This window comes from Balaenoptera physalus (assembly GCF_965194825.1).
Source record: "Balaenoptera physalus genome assembly, chromosome: 6".
Lineage (NCBI taxonomy): Eukaryota > Metazoa > Chordata > Mammalia > Artiodactyla > Balaenopteridae > Balaenoptera > Balaenoptera physalus.
This window is the reverse complement of record NC_138885.1, coordinates 53,680,876-53,708,839: the sequence shown is the minus strand read 5'-3', so window position 1 is coordinate 53,708,839 and position 27,964 is coordinate 53,680,876. Positions and strand designations below refer to the sequence as shown.

Genomic DNA, 27,964 nt, shown 5'->3' with positions numbered 1-27,964 from the left:
ATGATATCAATGCATATGAATTTCGTCTGGCAGAGACTATAAATCCCTGTAATCCAAATTCTCATTTAAACTGGTCTTAATGTCTTGCTTGTTCCTGCCTTAATGAATGAGCTAAATAAAACTGTTGACATAGGACCTTTTTATATTTACGTGTCATGCTTCTGCTTTTTTGAAAAATTATACTTTAGCAGCACAGCACATTAAATGAATAAAAGGCTGCATTTTCTAGCCTTCTTGGCAGCCACTGAGAGGAAAGTGAGTGTTGGGTGGGATTTCAAGAAGGACTGTTTAAAGGGAGCCAACCCAGCTGGGAGAGGCCCCTTTCTGGCAGAAATGCTGACATACCAGGCGGTACTCAACAATCCTACTGGACACTGAGGTGACCTTGTGGTGAGAGGGAATGTAGGCTGATAACAGCTCCCAAAGGTATGTCCAGGACCCAATCCCTAGAACCTGTACACGTTACTTTATTTGGAAAAGTGGTCCATGTGGCTGTGGTTAAGGATTTTTGAGATGAAAGCATCATTCCAGATTATCCAGGTAGGCCCCAAATGCCACCACAATAATCATCACAAGTATCCTTATAAAAGAAAGGCAGAGGGGGATCAGACCATCACACACAGAGAAGGCCATGTGAGACAGAGAATGGAATGATGCAGCCACAAACCAAGGAACACTTAGAGCCATCAGAAGCTAGAAGAGGCAAGGAACCGATTCTCCCTAGAGTCTTCACAGGGGATGCAATTCTGCTGATACCTTGATTTCTGACTTCCAGCCTCCAGAAGTGTGAGAGAATAAATTTCTGTTGTTTTAAGTCACCAAGTTTATGGTAGCCCCAGGAAACTAACACCAATGATGAGCACCAAGCTAGGTTCCCTGACGACACCTTGAACTCACCAAGGTTCTGAGCCACGTACCTCTGGACCATTAACTAGAGAGAGAAACACATTTTTATCTTGTTTAAGCGATTACGTATTTGATTTTTTTTTTCTTGAAGCCAAACTTAATCCTAATACTGTGGCATACTGAGATCATGAGTTCCTGGCCCCAACCTCACCTTGCCTCCGGTGATCAATCATATTGGTTGTCCTGCAATCTGAGGCAAGGTTGAGAATTAAATGAGTTGAAGAAAAAAGAAGTCAAACCCAAAGTATCAAAACAACTGTGTTATGGTTAAGATTAAGTTTGCACCACTGGACATAATCAGGGAGTATGTGTAGTAAAGAATTTTTAACGTTTTTAAAATGTGGCATATCAGAGTATCTAACTGATTAACTTTGTGATTCCTATTTGAAATGGGTAATTTTCAGCTTTAAGTAAAATTTACTTCAATATATTTATTATTTTTATTATTTTTAAATTGAAGTATTTATACTTCAATTTATAATATTGTGCTAGTTTCAGGTGTACAGCACAGTAATTCAGGTTTTTTGCAGATTATATTCCATTATAGGTTATTACAAGATATTGAATCTGTGCTATACAGTAAATCCTTGTTGCTTATCTATGTATCTCACATCTTCTTAAGCCAATCGTCTCTTAACGGACACCTGGGTTGTTTCCATGTCTTGGCTATTGTAAATAGTTCTGCTATGAACATTAGGGTGTATGCATCTTTTCAAATTGGAGTTTTTGCTTTTTCCAGATATATATGCCCAGGAGTGGAACTGCCGGATCATATGGTTCTATTCTTAGTTTTTAAAGGAAACTTCGTGCTGTTTTCCATACTGGCTGCACCAATTTACACTCCCACCAACAGGGTACGAGGGTTCTCTTTTCTCCACACCCTCTCCAGAATTTATTATTTGTAGACTTTTTGACGATAGCCATTCTGACAGGTGTGAGACGATACCTCATTGTGGTTTTGATTGGCATTTCTCTAATAATTAGCGACGTTGAGCATCTTTTCATGTGCCTGTTGGCCATCGGTGTGTCTTCTTTGGAAAAATATCTATTCAGGTCTTGTGCCCATTTTCTTGCGTTGATTGTTTTTTTGATATTGAGTTATATGAGCTGTTTTAAATGTATGGTTTTAAATTAGATTATAAACATAAGATTTGTAAGTTGAATTTAAAGGCCATGGAAAGCCACGTTTAAAATTACCTACGATACAATGAACAGTAATTTGAAACTTATATCATCATCTGTACACAAAATGCTGCTCTCAGACATCAAAAGCCTCATTTTATACATTGGAGAGACTGTTGTTAAAGTCAGTCTCTCACTTTCAAAATGCTCACTGGAAGGAATTCAAGATGGAAGGAAAGAAGGAGGGAGGGAGGGAGAAAGGAGAAAAAAAAATCCCTTAACTCCAAGTCCACCACAATCCACCTACAGCCGCCAGCTGGCCAACAAAGCTAGCCATCATTCATTTCTGGTCCCCCAGCCAAATTCTAGAACCTTCCATGTGCTACTGCAGTCCTCACTGTCATCGCTGTGTACTTGTCAGCAACCCCAACGAACTCCTCCACGTTCCTGGCATCTATACAGAGGAGGCACTCTGCTCTGAAATGCTCTCTCTCAGGTCAGGAGCAGTCTGCAATCTCGCTATGCACGGTCAGAGGCTGGTGTGTCGGGCCACACACAAGTGGCCTCTAATAGTCCCAGAGAGCCATGACAGGCCGGGTGTGTGAGCTTGAGGCAAACGTCCTTCTCTGACCTCTGTGGTGAGGAGCTCACACTTGAACGCACGTGGTTTCCATTATCTGAAATACCTCTTGAAAACATCGGGAACCTAAGAGGGCAGCAGCTAAGTGATATCTGGGGGCTTAGCTGTTATCTCTTTCGAGGCTGAACAGGACAAATTGCACTCACAGATGACAGAGGTAACCCATGACATCACTGACAAGGAGCCAGATGACGAGCCACAGGCAGAGCTCATCTCCTCCCGACACAGCTGCCACCCCCTGTAATGACTGAGACAGCCACAGCCCTCTCAGCTCCAACGTTCACCTTTCCACTAGTGTCTTGGGTTTAGGACACAGCAGAGGGAAGGGCTGCCACATTAACTGAGTTACAGTTCAAGTTCTTTATGAACTTTCCTTATCCATCAAAGCAAAAACAATTTTTTTTTAGTTAAATAATGGATGTTAATACACTTTATTTATTAAAACACACAGATCGTAAGTGTCCAGCTCGATAAATGTTTACATATGTATATATCTATGTAAAACAATCTAGATCAAGTTTTAAAATATCACAATTTTTTTTAAAGAAAGTTCTCTCATGGTCTTTCCAGTGAATAGCCATCCCTCTCCTCAAAAGCAACGATTTTACCTCACTCTCAAAAGCTGATCAAGATTAACATTAAATTTGGAATTCCTGGGCTTCCCTGGTGGCGCAGTGGTTAAGAATCCACCTGCCAATGCAAGGGACCGGGTTCGAGCCCTGGTCTGGGAAGATCCCACATGCCGCGGAGCAACTGAGCCCATGCGCCTCAACTGCTGAGCCTATGCGCTCTAGAGCCCGTGAGCCACAACTAATGAAGCCTGCGTGCCTACAGCCCGGGCTCCGCAGCAAGAGAGGCCACGGCAATGAGAAGCCCACGCACCACAACGAAGAGTAGCCCCCGCTTGCTGCAACTAGAGAAAGCCCGCGCACAGTAATGGAGACACAACTCAGCCAAAAATAAATGAAAGAAAATAAATAAAAATTTTAAAAAAAAAATTGGAATTCCTGATGACACACTGATTTATTACAACAAAAAGAGTGACTGCTTCTTGATTTTCTTTAGAACCAGCTCTAACAGGCTGTCACACTAGTCTCCAGCTTAGCACTCCCTAACCACCACCCAGGTCAACCGCAGGACATATTAAACTATCCCACCAACTTCCCCACCTCTCCCGTTCTGAAGACTCCTCCTATGGATGTAAGCATTGCAGGAGGCAGAGGGCTGCTAATCCCCACCCGCCCCCCGTTTCCACACATCATGGTGGGCACTTGCAGGCTCCCTGGCCAACTTCCACACAGCCTTAAACTTCTTAAAACATCTGGCCAAAGAAGAATGAAACAAAATAAGTCCCCAACCTGCCTATACCCAAAGATAAAAGCTCCAGAAGTTCAGAGTTTCAACCTGTTGCACTTTTATACCTCAGCTATTAAACAATTTTGAATAATCAGAAAAAAAGCTTACCTTAAGATACGCATTAGAAGTTAATGGGGACTTCCCTGGTGGTCCAGCGGTAAAGAACCTGCCTTCCAATGCAGGGGACGCGGGTTCGATCCCTGCTGGGGGAACGAAGATCCCACACGCCCTGGGGCAACTAAGTCCGTGCGCCACAACTACTGAGCCCGTGCACCTCAATGAGAGAGCCCGCATGCTGCAAACTACAGAGCCCACGTGCTCTGGAGCCCACGCGCCACAACTAGAGAGGGAAAACCCACAGGCCACAACTAGAGAGAAGACCGTGCGCCGCAACAAAGATCCCTCATGACGCAACTAAGACCCAAAGCAGCCATAAATAAATAAATAAAGTAAAAAAACTTTTTAAAGTTAATGTGCCAAAAATAATAACTACTGGGAATTTTAACTTTAAAGCATTCACTTTTTATGTAAACCCAATCATGTATAAAGGCAAAGTCAGAAATCAGCCTCTCTTTTAAGAACTCAAAACATTTTTTTCTTCAAGTACTTTAGCTACTTTAGACAAGTACTTTAGCTACTTTAGACATCCACGAGGGTCAGGAAAGAGACATGGGTCTCTAGAACACGGGAATCCTTCTGCATTTACCACACGGTGGCGCTGCTTCAATACTAATTCCAGACAGAATCCAGAAGTGTGTTTCACCACCACCAAGACAATAACGCTTGCAACCCTTTAGGAGTTAGGAGCGTGACGTCCAGAAAATTTTTTGGTTTTTTTTAAGGTTTTAGGCAATATACATATGGTTAACAGTCTATATGGATAAATTAAAACTGCTCAGGCAGCAACTCTGCCCTCATTTTAGGCTGGACTTAACAGAATTCTGACATATTTGCCAGGGGAAGGCTGATCAGCCTGAGAGCCAACAATGCAATGTGTTGGGCAGAAGGGCCGAGTGCCTGAGTGAGATGTCTCACAGCGCAACACTGACATGTCACCTACCTGTGAATCTATACTGATATAAATAGGTAAGTGAGGAAGAAGACGCGAATCGCTCAGGCAGAAAAATTCCAAATAATTTATGTACATACTCCACTCGCAAGGTGGGGAGCCCAAGTCCCACCCTGCATGGGGGGCTGTGCATAGCAACTTCCCTCCAGAGAGTAGAGGATGGAGAGGGATGTAAGAAAAAGAGTAACTTCACCCTGGAGAAACCCAGCAACCTCTACCTGGGCCAGGTGAACAAAGTGAACGAAAGCCGTGATAAGTCCTGTTGAAGTGTCCACATGATGTGATGAGAAGGGCACTGTACGTCTGTGGTCCGCCTCCTCAAAACTTCAGTCTAATTGTGAGAAGCATCAGACAAACCCCCCAAAGAGGGGCATCCTACGAACCATGGGAACAGCAGCCTCAGAACTGCCAAGGTCATCAAAACCAAGGAAAGTCTGAGAAACTGTCAGAGCCAAATGGAGCCTAAGGAAACATGACAAATAAATGTCATAGGGTATCCTTGACTAAGATCCTGGATATTAGGTATCAACTAAAGAAATAGGAAGTACAGACTTCGGTTAATAGTAATGTATCAGTATGAGATCATTAGTTGTGACAATGTATCATACTAATATACTATGTTAATGATAAAAGAAAGTGGCTATGTGGTAATATATGGGAACTCCAAACTATCTTTGAACTATTCCAAAATAAACTTTTTATCTAAGGCTCAAATGGTAACTAAGAGAAGCCTTCACATACAGGAGAATTCCTTCAGCTTCTGTATTAAGGAACTTAGGCTGTGTTCCCAACAATCCCTTGACATCCGCCATAGAGGAGGAAGGTTGTTACAGGCTGAAGGGTGTGCCCCCAAATATCATATGCTGAAGTCCTACGTCCCAGTACCTCAGCATGTGACTATATTTGCAGACTAGGCCTTTAAGAGGTGATTGAGTTAAAATGAGGCCATTGAGGCGGGCCCTAATCCAATCTGAGTGCTGCCCTTACAAGAGGAAATGTGGACAAAGAGACACCAGGGATGCACAGACACAGAGGAAAGATCATGTGAGGACATAGGGAGAAGGTGGCCATCTGGAAGCCAAGGCTAGAGGCTGCAGGAGAAACCAAACGTGCCAGTACTTTGATCTTGGACTTCCAGCCTCCAGACCTATATGACAAAATTAATTTCTGTTGTTTAAGCTACCCATCTTGTGGTACTTTGTCATGGCAGCCCTAGCAAACTAATACAAAGGTGAAGCAGAAAAACAGTGCTTCACTGAATGTTATGTGAAGGACAGCAGTGGGAATGCAGAGCTTGATGGCTTCTGTGCCACGTGTACCTTTTGAGAGGGATCTGACCTAAGGCTGCTGTTCTGGGTGGCAACTAAGTGACGTGGAGATGACCCAGGCTTTGGACTCAGGCAGACTTAAGTCCAAATCGCAGTCAGTCCCTAAGTAGCTGTATAACCTTCAGGCAAGTTATCTAAACGCTTGGGTTTTTCCAGCAACTGTAAGTGGGATTCGTGCCTACACCTCAGGGTTAAAAATGTTTACAAAGGGTCTAGTACATGGTAAGCACTGAATAAATACTAAGTTTCCATTCTCCCCTTCCTTTCCTCTAAGGCAAAAGTCAGGTTGGCAAACTATGGTCTAGGGGCCAAGTCTGACCCACTGCATGTTTTTATAAATAAAATGTTACTGGAACATTGCCATGACCATTCATGAATGAACTGTCTATGGCTGAGCTGCGCTACAGTGAAAGGTGAGTGGTCACAACACAGACCGTATGGCCCTCAAGGCCTAAAATATTTACTATCTACCCTTGACAGAAAGAGTTTGTTGATTCTGCTGTTTTCCTATTTCCAAAAGCTGACAGATGCTGTCATTCCTTATCATACTTGAACTTCCCAGCATCTGCCACAGATGCCATGTCTTGAGATCCTTCCTCCTCCCTGGAGGCCAGTGATCTGAGCTCAGGCTCTGCATCTCCAATTCCCTGGTGCTCTTCACAAGCAAGGATCTCTGCAGAATACCAAACTTAGAGGTATTCAAAGTCGCCACCCCACCTGGCCAACCTGTTTCTGTGTTCCACATTGTCATTAATTACACGAGCACCTATGCCTGTGGCTGTACAGAGACAACATGACTTGGAATCCCAGCACCGGGGTTGAAATTCCACCTGTCAGAGCCTTACCTAAAACACGAAAATAATGACTCCCCTTGGAGACCCCATAACAATAGGGGGAAAATGTGAATAAAGCCACTAGTGCAGCAAAAAGTTTTTGAATCTAGATCTATCTAGAAACCCAAGCTAGAGACCTTAGCAAGCTTCCCAATTGCTGTGCAAAGAATTTGTTACAGGATGTGCTGGGATGTAGATCCCCCAGCTCTGTGGATTGCAGGGCAGTCTGGGGCAGTGCTACAAGGGACAGTCCATTTACCCCACTGCTGGACAAATATTTCCTATATGTGCCATGATATGAAAAGGGCTCACAAGCCCTGGCCCATTTTGCACTTTTCTTCCTTCTCTAATTCTCATGTACAAATGGGTCACCACAACCTACAGGGACCCACCTCCTTTTCCTAAAATTTTCTCAAATGGACCTCCACCTCCCTCCATCCTCCTCCTCTGTCACTGCCAAGGTTTCAGCTACTATACATCCTTTGAATCATTACAAAAGAGTCCCAACCAGTCTCCTCTACTCCAAGATGGACTGTACAAAATCAATACTTACTATCCCAACCCAAATCTATTTATTTCATCCCTCTATTTTAAAAACAGTCAAAAGAATAAGACAACACTGCCAGAAGAATCAAATCCTCCCCGGCCCCACTGTATTTCCATCCTTGGTCCTCAAATGCGACCTGTCCCATAATGCTGTGTGAGATCCAGCCACTGCGGGCCAGTCCAGACTTCATGCAGGGTTCTTCTTCCCCTACGGGGCAGTCTTCCCACCCAACCCAATCCCTGTCTGCCATGTAACCCCTAACTCATGCTTCAAGACCACCCTCCAATGTCACCTGTGCTTGGAACATTGACAACTCCCCCCAAGAGATGCTTGCTCTTCTCTGTGTGGTCACAGCACTTTATAGACACCACAGTGTCTTAAAAGTTATTGCCTCTCTCACTAAACTGGGAGGCCCCCAAAGCTTAAGGCCAGAGCATGTATTTACCTTTATATCTACCTCATCTCTAGAGCAGAGACCAACACGTAGCTGATGCTCAATAAACCCCTTAAAACAAATGTTTATGGAACCTCATGAAATCACTGAGTGAAGGAAAGATGGAAGTAACTCAGAGTGCCTCTGAAACCATCTGGAAAAATAAAGTTTACCACCAAAAAAAGTCCCAAGTCCCATCCACCCACAGTGTCCTCTTAAGAAGGAAGCCTTGAAAAATCTCTTGCCAGCTGAGCTGCCAGCAAGTCCAGGAGAGCCGGGGGAGAAGGAGCTCAGAAGAGTGCTAGTGCGTAAAAAAGGGCTGTTTTTAAAGGCGAAAGGGCACACAAACTAAGACTTGCCAGTATGAAAGGAAGAAATGTGGAACATGAACCTCAAAAATAATGAAAAGGTGTCCAAATGCAAATTAAAAATGTGATTCTCTTAAGCAGTCTGCTAGGACGTTCCTTCCTCGTTTCAGGGAAAACACATGGGACTCAACACATCTTTATTTTTTCCTTTCTGTGTATCATGAAGAAATCTACAAGCAACAGTGTGAGTCAGTCACGTGACTGGCAGGTATCAAGCTACAGTCATATTTTTCCTGCCTTAAAAGGACCTGTTATTCCTCAACTGCTTATTAAAACACCACAAACTTAAGAAAAATATGCAGTAAAACTTAACATCAAGTTAATATCAAGTCCTTGGTCTGGACTGTGACACCACTTCTTCCTGACTGAGAGTCTTGTAGGGCTCAGGTGGCCGTTCCGAGTCATCCTGTACAGCCGGGCGGAAGCAAACGTCACCTCAAGACAACACACAGATGCTGGGTGGTTTCCCTACTCTCACCCCCAACATCTTTAGCACCAGTCTGCTTCCTTGGGAACTGCTTTCCACACTCCTCCAAAACATGGTTACTTGCATTCTCACAGGTTGACCTTTATCACTTTCAATAAGAGCTACAATAAGACCAAGAATAAACAAGGCATTTGGTTGGGAGCAGCACAGACAAAGGAGATGAAAACCATGACCAGAGCTAACAAACCCATATCCAAATGTCAACAATTAGACTTTACAGGTTCCTGCACTGAGGCAGTGGAGCTTTCCCTGCTGTCCATGTCAGAAAACCAGACTGAAGCCAAAACAAGAAGTAGGAGAGAGGCCAACAAAGGGAAAGAGGGGTGAATTACCCGCTCTCGGGAATCAGGGGCAGCAGAAGCGTTTCTTGTGGGGGTTTTAGGAGCCAGGCACTTGTCAAGCATTCCCTCTATCCTCCAAGGCCAATACAGTAGGTAGTTCATTCTCATTCCCAGATGAGGAAACCGAGAATCAGAAAAGTGGCAAAGTAATTTCCAAGGACACACAGCTACTGAGAACAGGATTTGAACCCAGGTCTGTCTGTCTTTTAGGGCCAGAAGCTTCCCACAACACCACATAACTTGGGTAGAATTTCTCCACCTAGAAGGCAGTGAGGGAAAAGGCGGAGTGTACAGAAGTTCAAGCTTATCTAATGCAAACAAGATCTGCTTAAACCTCACAACTTCCAAAAACACCCCCAAATAAACAAATCATGGACTCTGCAAATCTTTTGCATGCATATACTCATATTCTACTGTGTACATGAGAACATATACACACTCATTCAAATCTTAGAGAATACATCTAGCTCTAATAGGAACTGTAGAAGTGGAAAAAAAGGTTGTAAATTATTTTGTAAAAGTAAATTATTTCTAATAAAGTTATTGAATTTTTGCTAAAGAGCTCAAAGTCGACAATCATTCTTTGATTGACACAACAGGAGATTCCTAGCCTGGCAGCCTCACCGCCAAGACCTCTAGTTTCCATGTCAAATATTAACACTAGACTCCAGGATGTATACAACAGGAGTATATTTTCTTTTGATTACTGAAGACCGTCAACATCCAGAGTCCCTGTGAAACGTCAAAATGCCTGAGACAGAAGTGTCCATAACACTTTCTGCATTCTCAGATGCCACTCCCCTCCTGCGTTACAGTGGAGCAGAGTTACCTCACTTGCATTCAACTACACGTGTTCTACAAGATGGGGGATGGTTCTGGAGGATGAGACACACACATCTGCTTCTCCCTCAGCCACTCTCAGCCCCTACGTGCTTCTCACATAGTGGAATTCTGGTGTATAAAGTACCTAATTTCTGGTACAATGCCATCCTAAGTACAAACTATCTACTTCACCTGGTGCAAAAAACAAAACAAAACATGACAATCTCCCAATGGCAGAAGAAAAATGGTGGTATCATCCAAAGACGCTGTGTCTACATGTAGCATTTACGAGCAATTTAAGGGATGCTCAAGGGTAACTTGATGCAAATGTTTCTGCCTTACATTCTTTTTCATTTACCTGTGTAAGGAGCAACTTTGTAACCCTGTTCTCGTGCCTAGCTTCAGACAATAAGTTGTCTGCTCAACTTTCACTGGAGTTTTGCTCTCACTGCCCAGTGAACACATTTGAACCATTTTGGAGCACTTACTCTCTATCAGCTTCATGAATCACTATTTCTCATTTCAACGAAGAGCTCACGGGAGCGTCACAGATTATTGAGGCAGGGCACCACCAGGAATCCGACCTTTTTTCTTTACCTAATTGTCTCTTTTCTGCTAAGAACTACTGCTTTCTTAAACCTTTGCATTTGCATCACTAGTTCCAAGAGCTGGCTTCCTTTACAGGGCAATTTTACGACATAATTTTAATTACTTCACACGAATCATGTGCAAACCGAAAGAAGATGAATAACACAAGTAGTTGATGGCAGAGCTGGAACTGGAATCCAGACAGTCGGTCAGTCACTGCGTTATGCTGCTTTCATGTCCTATTCACAGGGAACAAAGCCTGCTGCACATCAAGAAGACATATGTATGCCAGAAAGCATACAGATCTGAGGGTGAAATTCCACTGGGAAGCATCTGGCTGCGGATAGGGAATCAAGAGGACTGATACTGTGAGAATGAGTCACTGAGTCAGATGAAGGAAGTTGAAGATGGGCTCCAAGGCAGACGGTTGCGGTGAAATAGCAAGCACCAAAGGAGAGCTTGTGTACCATACCCTACGCTTTACGGTATACATCGCAATTTCACTTACCTTATAAGAGAAGCACCATTATTACCCCCATCGCCCAGATGAAGAAACACCTATAACTTAACCAAGCACACCAAGTGGGAGGTGAATACAGTTCCAACCTGCCCAAGACTGGGGTGGAGACAGGCACCTATCAGGATCATTAACAACTCAGCTAAAACCAGAGACTCACAAGTCCCTAACTTATGGTGGCTAACTTATTCTCCTAGGCTTTTCCAAAAGTGAAATTGATTCTGAGTAGGCCTATAGCTATTAAAGAAATTGAATCAATAATTAATAACTTTCCAAAACAGAAAGCACCAAGCCCAGATAGGTACCAATTCTCTACAATCTCTCTCAGAGGATGGAAGCAGAAGGAATACTTCCTAACTCATTCTATGAAGCCAACATTGCTCTAATACCAAAACCAGACAAAGACATTATAAGAAACCTACAGAACAATATCTCTCATGAGCATAGATGAAAAAATCCTCAACAAAATACTATCAAATTGAATCTAAGAACGTATAAAAAGAATTACACATCACAACCAAGTGGGATTTATCCCAGGTATGCAAGGCTGGTTCATCACTAGGAAATCAATTAATGTAATCCATCACATTAATAGGCTAAAAAGCAAAATCACATGGTCATATCAATAGATGCAGAATATGTATTTGACAAAATCTAACACGAATTCTTGATAAAAACTCTCAGTAAACTAGGAATAGAGGGGAACTTCCTCACCTTGACAAAGATATCTATAAAAACTCTACAGCTAATATACTTACTGGTGGAAACAAAAAGCTTTCTCACTGAGATCAGGAACAAGGCAAGGATATCCCCTCTCTCCACTCCTTTTCAACATTGTACTAGAAGTTCTAGCTAATGCAATAAGGTAAGAAAAGGAAATAAAAGGTATACAGCTTGGGAAGGAAGAAATAAAACTGTCTTTGTTCACAGATGACATGACCATCAATGTAGAAAATCTGAAAGAACTGACCAAAAACTCCTGTAACAAGCGATTATAGCAAGGTTCTAAGATACAAGGTTAATATACAAAAGTCAATCAATTTTCTATATGCCAGCAAAGAACAAGTGGAATATGAAATTAAAAATAGGATACCATTTGCATTAGCATCCCTCAAAATGAAATACTTAGGTATAAAAAGCAAAATAGATACAAGATCTATGTGAGGAAAGCTACAAAACACAGAAGAAAGAAATCAAAGAACTAACAAAATGAGAGATGGTCCACATTCAAGGATGGGAAGACTCAATACTGTCAAGGTGTCAGTTCTTCCCAAGTTGATCAACAGATTCAATATAATCTCAATCAAAGCCCCAACAAGTTATTTTGTGGATACTGACAAACTGATTCTAAAGTTTATACAGAGAGGCAAAAGACCCAGAATAGCCAACATAACACTGAAGAAGAAGAACACAGTTCTTCTAGCAGACTTCAAGATTTACTATAAAGCTAAAGTAATCAAGACAGTGTGGTATTGGCACAGAATAGACAAACAGATCAATGGAACATAACAGAAAGCCTAGAAATAGACCCATATAAATACAGTCAACTGATCTTTCACAAAGGAGCAAAGGCAATACAATGGAGCAAAGTCTTTTCAACAAATGGTGCTGGAATAACTGGATATCCACATACAAAAAAATGAATCTGGACACAAACTCCACACCCTTCACAAATTTTAACTCAAAATGGCTCACAGACTTAAAACAAAACTATAAAACTTCTAGAAGGTAAAATAGGAGAAAAGCTATATGACCTTGGGTATGGCAAGGGTTTTTAGATATAATACCAAAGGTATTATTCATGGGAGAAATCACTGATAAGCTGGACTTCACATTAAAACTAAAAGCTTCTGCTCTGAGAAAGACAATGTCAACAGACTAAGAAGATGAGCCACAGACAAGGAGAAAATATTTGTAAAAGATATATCTGAGAAAGGACTGTTATCCAAAATATACAAAGAACTCTTAAAACTCAACATTAAGAAAACAACCTGATTTTTAAAAAGGACCAAATCTTAGCAGACACCTCACCAAAGAAGATATACAGATGGCAAATAAGCATACAAAAAGATGCACCACAACATGTGTCATCAGGGAAATGCCAATTAAAACAACAAGACACCACCTTACACCTATTAGAAAGGCCAAAATCCAAAACACTAACACCACCAAATGCTAGCGAGGATGCAGAGCCACAGGAACTCTCATTCATTGCTTGTGAGAATGCAAAATGGGTACAGCAACTTCAGAAGACAGTTTGTTGGTTCCTTATGAAACTAAGCACTCTTACCATATGATCCAGCAATCATGTTCCTTGGTATTTATCTACCTAAACGAGTTGAAAACTTATGTCCACACAAAAACCTGTTCACAGATGTTTGCAGCAGTTTTATTCATAACTGCCAAAACCTCAAAGCAACCAAGATGTCCTTTAGTAGATGAATAGATAAATAACCGTGGTACATCCAGGCAATGGAATATTATTCAGCACTAAAAAAAAAAAAAAAAGATGAGCTCTCAAGCCATGAAAAGACATGGAGGAATCTTAAATGCCTATTACTAAATGAAAAAACCAATCTGAAAAGCCTACATACTGTGTAATTTCAACTATATGACATTCTGGAAAAGGCAAAACCATGGAGACAGTAAAAAGATCAGTAGTTGCCAGGGGTTTGAGTTGGGGTAGGGAGAGAGGGACGATAAGGTGAAGCACAGAGGATTTTGGGGGCAGTAAAAATTCTGTATAACACCACAATGATGGATACATGTCATTACACATTTGTCCAAACTCAGAGAATGTCTAACACCATAATGTACACTTTGGACTTCGGGTGATAAAGATGTGTCAATACAGATTCATTAGCTGTAACAAATGTACCCTCTGGTGGGGATATTGACAATGAGGGAGGCCATGCATGTGTGGGGACAGGAGTCAACAGGAAATCTCTGTACCTTCCATTCAGTTCTGCAGTGAACCTAAAACTGTTCTTAAATAAATTCTATTTTTTAAAAAAGGTGAGCTCATTAACTGCCACTTAGGACCTTTGGCCAATAAAGGAGCATTTTGTTGGTGAGAGAAGCAAAAAGAAAGTCACATCTCCTTGGAAGAGTTTCCTAAATTTTATTTCTCAGAACCCTTGCACAGAAAAGGGGTTCCATCTGTAACTGTTAGCTGGTGACTCTCGATAAACCCCCAGAGGCAAAGCTTACTGGTTTCAACACTCCAGGCCTGAATAACGAAGATTTTCTTGATGGTCCCGGTTTTCCTTTTGCAGGACACTCCAGCTCTTACTGACCTCTCTTCTAGAGATCACCATTCTATGTCCACTTTCGCTTCCCAACTCCCAGCTTTGCACAGCTTTGCCACTCTGCCTGGAACAAAGCCAGCTGTTCCTGCTGACCCACCCACAGACTTGCTTCACTACAAATTTGAGGATTCAGGCTGGAACATCAATCCTTCCCTTCCTGTCGGTTTTGACCTCTCACTAACTTTCATTAATGTTAGATACGGGTGCGATAGCTTCCATGGGCTTCTGTGACTTCTGTGTTTCTCTGTGAATCAGAAATGATCAAAAAGAAGAGGTTCCCACCGCCACTGCCTCTGCTCCCATCTATTAAGGGAAAAACCCTCATTTCTGAGCACGGCACTTGGTTTGTTCTAGCCGCCATCTGACACCACCAAAGGGTGCGGCTGACACTGCTGTAAAGTATGACTGGGTAAAACCTCCAGTCATCATTAACTGCAGGTGGCGGGAAACATGCAGCAAGAAAATGCCAGAAGCCCGAGAAAGTAGAAGAGTGACAGGAACATAGAAAAGGAGGCATGAGAAGGCTGCTGAACCAGTTTCAAACATACTACTCTCTGCCCATCCCTGATCACAGCAAAGTCCTGAGAGAGGTAGGACCTTAATTAAGCATCAGTTCTCTCTAGATGTGGGGAAAGGTATGCTCCCAGCTTTACAAATGCAAGGTACTGCAATTTAAATTGCTTTCCTGATTTTCAACCAATCACATGCAACTGGTGAAGATGGACTACTAAAATCCTACTCATTTTAATAGGTGCATACCAGTGCCCCATCACCAGGGTAACTGTCTGAAGGAAATGATTAGATCCTGTTTCCAAGTATCCAAGGGGAAACAAAGGCAAGATCCAAAGACAAGGAGCTCATGGAATGCCAAGGCAGAGAAACGCCATGAAAGGCAGTGCAGAGGGAGGAGGAGGCACAGTGCTACAGGTGTTTGGAACAAGAAGTTTCTTCTCATACAGGGAAAAGGAGAGACATAAAGGAAGGCTGGATGAAGCAACAGATGCAAGCCACACCTGAGGTCAACTCTGGAAGAGAAAGTTTTGACCTAAGACAGAAGGAGGAGAATAAGCAAAGGGGAAGTGGAATAGAAGGGCTGGTCTGGGCAAACAGTGACTTGATCACTCAAAGTCCATTCAGCGGGAAAAGAATCGACTTGTCAATAAATGGTGCGAAAGAATGAAGATGACCCCTACCACACACCATTCACAAAAAATGGGGTTAAAAAGGATCCAGACCTAAATGTAAGAGTTAAAACTATAAAACTCTTAGGAGGACACATAGGCATAACTCTTTGTGACCTTGGACTAGGCAATAGTTTCTTGGATACGACATCAAAAAGACAGCGGCAAAATATTAATAAACTGGACATCAAAATTTGAAACTTCTGCACTTATGACAATAGTATCAAGAGCACAGAATGGAAGAAAATATTTGCATATTGCATAACTTGTATCTAGAACATACAAAGTATTCTTACAATTACAATGAGATACCAGTTCACATGTACTACAATGGCTATAATCAAAAAGATTGATAATAACAAGAGTTGGCGAGGATGTGGAGAAACTGGAAACCTCATGCTCCACAGCTGGGAATCCAAAATAGTGCAGTCATGTTGCAAAATAATTTGGCAGTACTTCAAAAGGTTAAACATAGAGTTATCATATTAATCCAGCAATTCCACTCCTTGGTATGTACCCCAGAAAAAAATGAAAAGCTACAATCACACAAAAATGCATACACAAATGTTCATAGCAGCATTATTCATAATAGCCAAAAAGTGGAAACAACTCAAACGTCCATAAACTGAAGAATGGATTAAAAAACGTGGCATATATAATACATACATGAAAGAAGCCAGTCACAAAAGACCACATACCATATGATTCTATTTATACGAAATGCCCCAAACAGGCAAATCCATAAAGGAAAAAAAAATAGATTAGTGTTTGCTTAGGGCTGTGGGGTGGGGGGCTGGAGGGAGGGAGGAATGTGGAGTAACTGCTAATGCAAATGGATTTTTTTTTAAAGGGACATAAAAATGTTCTAAAATAAGATTGTGGCAATGCATGCACAACCCCGTGAAAATGCTAAGAACACTGAACTGTAAACTTTAAGTGGATGAATTATATGATATGCAAAATATCCCAATAAAGCTGTTTTTTAAAAAATGCAAAGGGATAAATGATAATGGAAAAATATGTAAATTTGAATTGAAAGAACAAAAAACTTTTGTGAGTCATAAAACACTATAAACCTAATGGAAAATCATGAACTGGGAAAATTTTTGAATAACATACATGACTGATGGCCTTAAAACAAACAATAAGAAAGCTGTGGTAATTCAGTAAGAACTCTATATTGCCCCAGTAGAACAGAAGACAAATACCACAAGAATTCCCCAAAGAAAAAAGTACAAATGACCAACAAGTATATAATAATCCATTCACAACATTAATCAAAAAACTTTTCAACTAGTAATCCTAGAGTTAAAGCCTATCCAATGAAAATATAAAGAGACTTTTAAATATTAATATATAAGAATGTTCTTTATTTAGTGGGAAACTGGGATCGTCTTACATGTACAGTGCTAGGGGGAGTGGGCAAATACTATCGTTTATTCACTACAGAAACAAGGCAGGAAAGAAATTCAACCAGACTTCCCTGGTGGCGCAGTGGTTAAGAGTCCGCCTGCCAGTGCAGGGGACAAGGGTTCAAGCCCTGGTCTGGGAGGACCCCACATGCCACGGAGCAGCTAGGCCCGTGTGCCACAACTGCTGAGCCTGTGCTCTAGAGCCTATGAGGCACAACTACTGAGCCCGCGTGCCACAGCTACTGCAGCCCACATGCCTAGAGCCTGTGCTCTGCAACAAAGAGAAGCCACTGCAATGAGAAGCCCACACACCGCAACAAAGAGTAGCCCCCGCTCGCTGCAACTAGAGAAAGCCCGCGCACAGCAACGAAGACCCAACGCATCCAATAAATAAAATAAAGAAAAAAAAAAGAAATTCAACCAACTGTCAGAAATGGTTGTCTTTTTAGGGGCACAGGGGGTGGAAGGGACCAAGATTTACTGTACCTTGTTTTGTACATTTTTGTAATGAATTTTCCTCCACAAATATTCTAAAATTTAAAAAATAAAGATAACAAATATCTACGTCTACCTTCATTGAAAAGGAATTTTATCATATAATCACATATTCCTTACCGGTGGTTCTCAAACTTTGCTACATATTAGAATCACCTGGGAAGATTTTTTTAAAATCCCAATGCCCAGGCCATACCTCACATGCACTAAATCAGCATCTCTGAAGGTAGGACCCAGGCAGCAGTCTTCTTTAAAATTCCTGGGCATGATCGCATGGTACAGCCAAATTGTGTATGGGTGAACCAGGACTCACAGGCAGGAGAATTAACGGCACTCAAAGGTCCTTAAGTTCACAGCGGAACAAACCGAACGCACACAGGTCTGTGTGTGAGCACAGAACAACAAAGTATGTGTGTGTCCTGGTCATAGCTGCATGGAGCAGTAAGGTACAGGCAGGGCCGCCCGGCTCCTTGGAGTAGGCGGTCATATAACAAGTTTGCAGGAGGAAACAAAGAGAGCTGTCCAGTTCACCAAAGCAGGAGGAACCGCCCTTGCTGAAGGTCAGAGCCCTGCTTGTGACCAGACCACTCAGAGGTGACAGCAGGACTGAGAACGCTGGTTCTGCCAGCAGACCTGTGCTGAGACGGTGTGTTCCCTGCGCTATCCTCCAGCTCCCTAGGAAGAAGCCTCACAGATGCTTGTGTGTACAACCTCCAGCCTATAGCCTCCCCCCGGGCATGCAACCAGAACACAGTGCCATGTCACCTACAGCTCACGCGTCAGCAGTGTGCAGACAGAACAATGCAGACTAGCACTGGCACAGGAGAACGTGCTAGGGCGGGGCAGGGGGCTGGACTTCGGGCAGCCTCTACCTTAACCTGCACACTGGGGCAAGTTCCGTAATGATGCTTCCGTATCTGCAAAGAGGCCTGACTGGTTGTGCCCTAGAGGCCTTGCCAACCCCAACCTGTCTGTGATCCTCCAAGGTCTGCACACAGAACAGAGACTGCGGCAGTAGCTAAAACTGGAAGCCAGCTGAGTGTGGTTCTGACCGTGAACTTGATCTGACTCAGCTGTGATAATTCCCCTGCCATAGTACCTTGGAAAGAAAGAAAAAATGGAAATTGAGAAGCGCAGACAGAAGGGAAGTTCAAAAGAGGAGGGTTACGGAATGACTACTCTCAGCCTCCTCTTGGTAATTCTCAGTGGTCCACAACGAGGCCTGACAAAGCACCTAGTAGCACCGTCCACTCAAGACTGTCCCCTGAAGATGTTGACTTCAAAAGGAGGTCACGCAAAGAATGCTGGAGGGAATGTGAAATCAATGCAGCTTTTTGTAAAATGACCGGGCAGTATGTACCAAGAATCTTTAAATCCTTAAAAATGCAGTCCATTTAGTGCAATACTTCCACTTCTGGGAACCTGCCACTCTTGAGAGATCAGATGTATGTAAAAGTTACTGAACAAAAATATTCACATCGGGAGTTCTGGAGACTGGGTGCACAACAATGCAAGTGTATGTAACATGACTAAACTGTACATTTAAAAATGGTTAAGATGGGAAATTTTATTATGTGTATTTTATCACATCTAAAATTAAAAATTCGGGCTTCCCTGGTGGTGCAGTGGTTAAGAATCCACCTGCCAGTGCGGGGGACACGGGTTCGAGCCCTGGTCCGGGAAGATCCCACATATCGTGGAGCAACTAAGCCCGTGCATCACAACTACTGAGCCCACGTGCCACAACTACTGAAGCCTGCGCACCTAGAGCCCATGCTCCGCAAAAAGAGAAGCCACCGCAATGAGAAGCCCACGCACCGCAACAAAGACCCAACACAGCCAAAAATAAAATAAATAAAATAAATACATTTATAAAATTAAAAATTCATAGGCATTTAATAGCAAAAACAAAATATCTTGGCTCACACTACAAGTTTTTAAAACTGAAAAATAATGTAAATATCTAACAGTCAGAAATTAGTTAAAAATAAATTATGGAATATTGAAACAATGGACATCGAATGTCAAGTTCTTCAAGCAAACTGGAACGTGCTCATGATATAATATTCAGTGAAAAATGGCAAAGCACGTGTGGTCCTGGGTTTAGGAAGAATCGATTGGGAAAAAAAAAACAAAACTAGAAAATCAAAACACTAAGCATAGTTCTGTCTCTACACTGGGATTTCCAAATTTTCTACAAGAAACACTCCAGCGGGGTGAGGGAAGGAGGGCCTTGGTGGACATTAATTCATGGTCCAAGAATCAAAGGACAGAATGATTTCCACTTTACAGCCTGTCAGCTTTGAGGTTTTTCCCTTAAAGAAACAGACAGCCAGAGGGGTTTTCAAAACTGCTGCATCAGCTCTGTCAACTGAGACAAAACTGGGACTGGAGATGGCAGAGATGCAAGTACAGCAGCTCCCCTCATACGTTCCAAGACCCCCAGTGGATGCCTGAAACTGCCGATAGTACTGAACCCCGTATATACTATAGGGTTTTTTCCTATGCATACATACCTATGATAAAGTTTAATTTATAAGTTAGGCAAAGTAAGAGATTAACGACAGTGACTAACAAAATAGAATGGGGTCTCTCTCTCTCAAAGTACCTTACTGTACAAATTTAACACATTTTCCATCTTAACTAAAGCACTTATCACATACCGTGGCCATAACTTTTACAGTCTGAGGTGCGAAAGCAAAACTAGCACACATTTTTTTCCTTCTTCACAATTTCACGAATAGAAAATTCGTTCTTACCATAGATCTTAGCTACCTCAGCATATGATTTTTTTTTTCCTTATTAAGTCAAGAACCTTTTCATTTAAAGGAAGCACTTGACGGTTTCTCTTTGCATATCTGAACCGCCAGCATCACTACTCTTGCACTTCAGGTCCTTTATTAAGTAAAATAAGGGTTACTTGAACCCAAGCACCTCGATATCACAACAGTGGATCTGATGACTGAGGGGGCTATGCAGAGACTAATGGGCAGGGCACACTGGACAGAGGGACGATTCACATTCTGGGCAGGACAGAGCGAGACTTCATCACGTGAGCTACTCAGAACGGCACACAATTTAAAACTTATGAATTGTTGAGACTTCCCTGGTGGTCCAGTGGTAAAGTATCCGCCTTCAAACGCAGGGGATGCGGGTTTGATCCCTGGTCGGGGAATTAAGATCCCACATGCCACGGGGCAACTAAGCCTGCACGCCACAACTACTGAGCTTGTGCACCTCAACTAGAGAACCCGCATGCCGCCAACTACAGAGCCCAACGCGCCCTGGAGCCCGCCAGGCTAGGCAGGCCACAACTAGAGACAAGCCCGCGCACCACAATGAAGAGCCTGCACGCTGCAACGAGAGATCCCGTGTGCCTCAACGAAGATCCCACATGCCCCAACTAAGACCCAACGCAGCAAAAAAAAAAAAAAAAAAAAAAAACTTATGAATTGTTTACTTCTGGAATTTTCCATTAATATTTTTGGACACTGACCACGAGTAACTGAAACCACAGAAAGAGAAACCACAAATAAGGGGGGATGACTATTACCAGCACTACCCAGTCTCCCCATATAAGCAAGGATGAGAAAAGCAGTATCACCCACTTTTCACCATCTGCCGTCTTATCTCATTCACAGTGTTTTAAATGGTTGCTCTGTGCCTCCTTCTGATTGTTTCATAATGGGCCCAAAGTGATCTGGGAAATGTAATCCAAATATAAAGTAACAAATTATATTACTAATAAACAATCCACAGGAAATGGGCTTGCTCTTCTCTGGGAGATGAAAGAATGCATTACAAATATTAATGAATTCTTAATCCAAAAAGGCTTGCACCAGCCACAGAACTACTTAATGGATACTGAGCCTTGTGTTCATTATCAGAAAATTTATGTTTCATTTAGAAAAAAAACAAAAAATGTGAAACAGTACTCAGGAAACTGAATCTTCCGACTAGCAGTGAAAAACATATAAATAAGGTGCAGCAAGGTGGAAGGAGAGTAAATAAAAATAATAACTAGCAATGTAAGTGGAACGTAAGAAACTCAGTCATGTGAAATGCAGGGTCACATTACTGCGACATTAATGACATTTTCTCTGGTCCTGAGTTCCCATGGCCCAGGAGCTAATCACCAAGTATACTAGTATACAAACTTTCATTATTAATGCAGGCTGTGCCGAGTGCCTGTGACAGGAGTTTACAGTATTTGACCTTTGCTAGAATAATAGTTTCGGGCCAACAGTTTCTTGATTAGCATCAATTAGTGAAGACGTTCTATCCAAACAAGTAAAACAGGTTTGGTCCTTGGTGCAGTTTTTTCATTTTGTTTTTGCCTTAAACAAAAGAAAAAGGCGTCTAATCTTACAAATGAGAACAGAAGTCAGCATCTTTCAGAGCTGGGGCTGAAAGATGATGTGCTCTTGAAGCAAAGCCAGATGGGGAGGGAAAACAGAGGGGGTGGGGTAGGCGGGGGCGGGTCTCTACCCATGGGCTCTGTGCACACACCGTATTTACTGTATCATTAGCAACAACAGTGCTAGCTTTTTAAATAGGTGGCTATTTTAAAATCCAGTGCGTGTTCACAACCGTAAGTCAACTATTTTTATAGGCAGGTAGAACATTAGGACTCTAGATACTTTTCCAACAATATGGTTTAAACAGAAATCTGTGTGTGTTCGACACTGTGGAAAAAACATTGTTTACTGTCTGATGCATCCTGAGTCACTGCCATTTTTAAGCAAGCATCTCTGCCTTTAACTTTCCTTTTCGAATTAAAATTACCAAGATAATGAAACCAAATTACCACTGTGAGACACTAATTTGATGTACAAATTTGGGCAATCCACAAACACTGTCCCACCAAAGAGGAATCTGCTTAGTGTATTTAATTATCATTTGGACCAAAAGCATCTAATATGGAGAATATTTCCTTCAACCCATCAAAACGTTGAATGTTGCAGAACTAATTAACTCTCTTCTATTCATAAGGCCTGGCAAAGACCTTAGTAGAAATAAATTTATTCCTATGGAGAAAAACAAACTTTGGGATATTTTCTCAAAAACCAAAGATATCTAATTTGGTCAGGACAGAGGAGACGAGGCCTTGTCAGGGATTTCTCTGCAGGTGTGCCTGCAGCCTAAATGAGACCCTTCTGGCTTGCCACTCTGCCGAAGCTTGCCATGCCATTCATTGCTACCTGATGTCCCTCTAAAATGCCACAAAATAAATAAGTAAACAGTAACTGTGAAGTGATTAATATGTTAGCTAACCTTATTGTGGTAATCAGTCTGTAATTTATATATATATATATATATATATATATCAAATCACTACGTTGTATACCTTAAACTTACAATGTCATGGGTCGATTATATTTCAATAAAGCTGGAAAAATTTTTTTAAAGAGTGAAGTCCCACTAAAACTAACACTGATTTTTTTATTAATAAAACTATATCTGAAATGCAGTATTCCCCAGAGTCTCTCAGGTGTTCTCCAATCCTAGGGCCCAAGCAGCATCAATTCATCTGCAGTAGCACAGACTATAGGAGGGAAACCTCTATTATCTGTTTTATATAGATGAGGTATACTTGGAGAAGACATCATGCCCGTCCCCAACCATCAGACATAGGAAGCACATACACACTAATTCAAGAAAAAAGGACAAATGATGAAGCTAATAAGAATAAAAGTAAAATGCTGTGCACAATTTGTAAAAACGAGTAATTCCAGTGGGGTAACCGGCAAAAGAGGCAGTGTGGGAACTGGAATTTGAAAGAAGAGAAGAAATCTGACAAAGAGATATAGCAGGAGGGGGAGGGCAAAGAGAAGGAAGAAAGGACATTCCAGGAATTTCCCCAAATACTGATAAACAGGTCAGATTCCTTGGCACAGGAAATCACTTCATACCAAAGAGGTTTCCAAGTTCCAGCTAATGACTGGATTGTAAACAATGCTGTCCAAAGTAAGAAAGTTCTAGAACAATAAAAGATTTTGGACACTCACCAATTCACAGCACCATTTCTAACATTCAGAGCTTAAGGTTTGTGCTCTTAATTTTACCCCACATAAACTGCAAATATCCACTAAATGATTCAGAAATAATGCATATAACATCTCAAGTAATACACTCATTCAGGAGATTACAAAAACAGATACCAATTTCACAGTCCCAGAGCATATCTTAGATCAATTCCAAACATGTTTATGTGTAAATGTGAACAATTCTTACAGTGGCATATGATCAATAAGGCCCCAATTTATCTTGCCCTCAGTAAACAAATACTCAGAAAACCTAAAAGAAGATCAAAGAACTTTTATGATTCCAGGTATCATTATTTTGGAGAGGCCTTCCTCGCATCTGATTGAAGTTAAATAATGTTTGGGTTTTTATTGGTAAAGTTAAGTGCAAAAAGTTGGTAATAATAAGGGAAGCCAAAATACTTCGTGCAAGTAATCCATAAGTCCCTTGTTCCACCCCTTTACAAGTCTGAATTTTCACCAACAATTAAATTTTATAGCTGTTCAAATGCTGGATGATGTAATCAAGGAAACACATCAGTATATAGCGCTGGGTGGTAATAAACAGACTGTGGTCAGATTACACTTGCCAAAATCCATAACCTTTAAACATACCACATGGGCTTCCCTGGTGGCGCAGTGGTTGAGAATCTGCCTGCCAATGCAGGGGACACGGGTTCGAGCCCTGGTCTGGGAAGATCCCACATGCCGCGGAGCAACTGGGCCCGTGAGCCACAACTACTGAGCCTGAGCGTCTGGAGCCTCTGCTCCGCAACAAGAGAGGCCGCGATAGTGAGAGGCCCGTGCACCGCGATGAAGAGTGGCCCCCGCTCGCCGCAACTGGAGAAAGCCCTCGCACAGAAACGAAGACCCAACACAGCCAAAAATAAACATAATAAATAAATAATAAATAAATAAAAAAAAAAAAAAAAAAAAACATACCACAGTGAATTTAGATTATAGCGTTTCCCTAATTTGTGAACAAGAAAACAAAACTGATCGTTAATACTGATAACATGAATCTTTGTAAAAGTATAGCCTGGGCAATCAAAATAGTTTATATATAGGTTCAACTAAAGAAATCAATCTATTCAAATCATCTTTTTTTTTTTTTTTTTTTTAAAGATTCCCTTCTTCGAGAAGTTACCGTAACAAAGAAAAAAACTTCTCCCAGAAGATTTCTTATAAGCACTAGTTCTGCCTAATTCCAATACATGTAGTTTGGGGGCTGTTTTGTTGCTCGCTTACCTGGGGACTTTTTGGTTGATCTTAATGGCACAGAGTGAGACTGTCGAGGCAGCAGAGGTGACGAAGGCAGAGACATGGAGACACCTTTGGCCAAGCTCACCCTGTAGGCGTCCTCTGCCACTGGAAGGCTGCTCACAGAAAACTCGCCACCATGGCCAGAGGGCAGGACTGAAGGGGAAGTCTCCAGACCAAAGTCACCTCCTGGAGTGGAGAGAGAAAACCTTAGGTTAGGCCGTCCGTGATAGCTAGATGCAAATTTAATTCCTAAGAACTACATTCTTAGAATTCCCATATGCCATATGTGTGTGTGGAATTTTTTTTTTTTTTTTTAAAGATTCTTCTCGCATCCCATTCACTTCATACTCCGCATGGCACAGAGTCCACCGTCCTACAACTCAACCAGCCCAAACCCTTAGTCATGAGACTGGAACCATGGCTCACTGATGAAGCAGGTTCTTCTCGGTATTCAACCCCTAAGTGAACTTAAGGACAAACAAGCTTACTATTACGAAATTAAACATTCTAGGGAACTCCCTGGCAGTCCAGTGGTTAGGACTCTGCTCTCTCACTGCCGAGGGCAACAGTTCAATCCCTGGTTGGGGAACTAAGATCCTGCGAGCCACGTGGTGCAGCAAAAAAAAAAAAAAAAAAAAAAGGGAAATTAAACATTCTAGGGTGGTAGACGTATTTAAAAAAAAATACAGAGGAGGCAATTGCAGTGTAGAGAGGACACAAGGAAGGGACTATGTCGGCTAGGACCAGCACCTCTGAAAAAAACACAGCCAGTCCTCAAGTACTCAGATGACATGCTTTCCTCCTCACCCCCAGGTATATACAAAGAAGCAACTGAGATGGTGCAAGAAGAAGAGGTAAATCATTTTCCTGATGATTAAAAAAGCATCTTTAAGCTCTGAATTATATACAGCAGAACTGGAAAGATACAGAACGTTTTTCCACAAGCAAACTTTTCTCTCTAATGAAAGTTATCCAACTGATGAAAGTTTACCACGCCTTCCTGACTCCGAAAAACCGAGGCCTGGATTTGAACTTAAACCGTTTTTCTAGCCACATGGGAACTCAATTTTTGCAGATCTTTGTATACAACACTCAAAAAGGATGCAACCCCAACTGTCAAGTTCCCAATGGCATCACTGTACTTGTTTTTCATGTTAGGAGGCACGGTGAAGTAGAGAGTTAGCCCCTCCACAGACCAGGGGGCATTTAAAACAGGCAAACAGGCTCTGGCATGGCTTTCAAAGGCAACTCAAAACAAGCAGAGCTGTGAACAGAAAAGCCACAGGTTCCGCAAGGCATAAGTTGGCACCATCAGAAAGGTAATTTCAGTCTCAGCTGGGCCAGCTATGCTTGAAGGGGTTTTAATAAATTTGGGAAACTAAATATCCAAATGACTGACATTTGAAGAAACAACGAGAATTACCAGGAAACTCTCACTAGAATTTTCAAAAACAAGGACATTATGCAAACACCCAAGACAAACGACTTTCTGCCCATGAGGGAGGGAAGCAGGAAGGAAGGAGTTAATGGAGATCCTTACTTCCTAAGTCCAAGTGAACTGCAGTGTCTCCCACCCTGGTCCTCTTACAACCCCTGCCCACCCTGCTTCTCGAGCCTGCACTGTAAGATACTATCACCACCAATTCCCAGGACCCAGGAGCTAATCTTAACACCACCGTGGACAAGCCTGAAATCTTTCAAAAACCTCCCCCTTGGCGTCTTAAGCCAGGGCGTGAAGCTTCCTAGCTGCTTCCCCTTCAAAAGTCTGGTGAGGAAACAGATCTTAAGGCAGAACGGGGGGTGCACCACAATGCCAACTCCCACTGGGGCTGAAGGTCCACCATGCTGAGACTTGGGACAGTTGAAGGGACGGTTGTTTTCTCTGGTCCAATATCAGGTTCTCATGACCAGTCCTCACCACCACCTCCGTCTCATCTTAGGAATGCAAGCAGGTGCTGTACCTACAAGAATGGTGCCTGGTCATCTGATCCCTGGATGTGTCCCAAGGAACCCTAGGAGACAGACGAGAACTTGGAAAGCACTGAGGCCACAGCCCACAGCCCCAGGGAGTTACACACACAGAATGTGGGGGGCCTTGAAGAGGTGACACTGGTCTTCCACGTGGCTTGAAGAAAGCTACCCTGCCCTGTGGCTGCCCTTAAACTGCCTAAATCACCAACCTGGGTACCCAAATAGCTATGGGATGGCCCGATGGGAGCAGGCGCTGTGACAAGGCACTGTCTTTTCCTACTCACACACGCGTATCTCCGACTGTCAACAAACAAACCCCAGATTTCAGGTCACTTAATCTGGACAAGGACACAAAATGAGGGAGAAATGTATCTTTTATGGCAACATTAGAAATAAAACAATGAGCGCATTACTGAGAGAGGGTTTATTTTCTTAAATACTTGGAATTCTTCAGTGATACAAGAGAAATTGGGGACTGAGGGATAAAAGAGAATTAAAGAGTTTCCTAATTACAAATTCTGCCCCTAAACTTTGTTTATATCAAGCAAAGCAAATATTTTCATTAACTGCAAATCTGGTGGGGATGAGTTTCCAAAGAAAGCCATAACCATGAGGACCTTCAGCCTTCGGAGCAGCTGTGCTCCAGCACTTTGATTTTATGTGGTCTGCAATAAAACGGGACTTAGAGATGGGGTTTGGGGAGGCAGGGTTTCTATTTCAAGTTTACTTTGACATCTCACCATAATATTAGCCCCAAACACGCTGTTCTGTTGGTTTATTTTTCAGACACAGTTAAAGACCCCTAACTTCCAACTTCCTTTTATCAGAAAGGCACAAAGCAGGGAAAGAAGTTTTATGTATGAGCAGGCGACGCAAAGAAGTGGGTGATCCAGTGGCTTAGAAGCTGGAGACAGCACTCCGGAGTCTGGTGCTTTAACTGCATCAGGCAAGGGG

At 42.2% G+C, this 27,964-nt stretch overlaps 1 protein-coding gene across 3 annotated transcripts in view; it reads right to left on the bottom strand.

Moving 5' to 3' along the window:
- Positions 1 to 27,964, bottom strand: part of TANC1 (tetratricopeptide repeat, ankyrin repeat and coiled-coil containing 1) — a 237,416-nt gene that overhangs the window by 102,821 nt on the left and 106,631 nt on the right. For all 3 annotated transcript variants that reach the window (XM_082464864.1, XM_082464866.1, XM_082464865.1), the window contains one exon: positions 25,025 to 25,225. In XM_082464864.1, the coding sequence (XP_082320990.1) occupies positions 25,025 to 25,225 (201 nt within the window). The remainder of the gene's footprint in view (positions 1 to 25,024; positions 25,226 to 27,964) is intronic.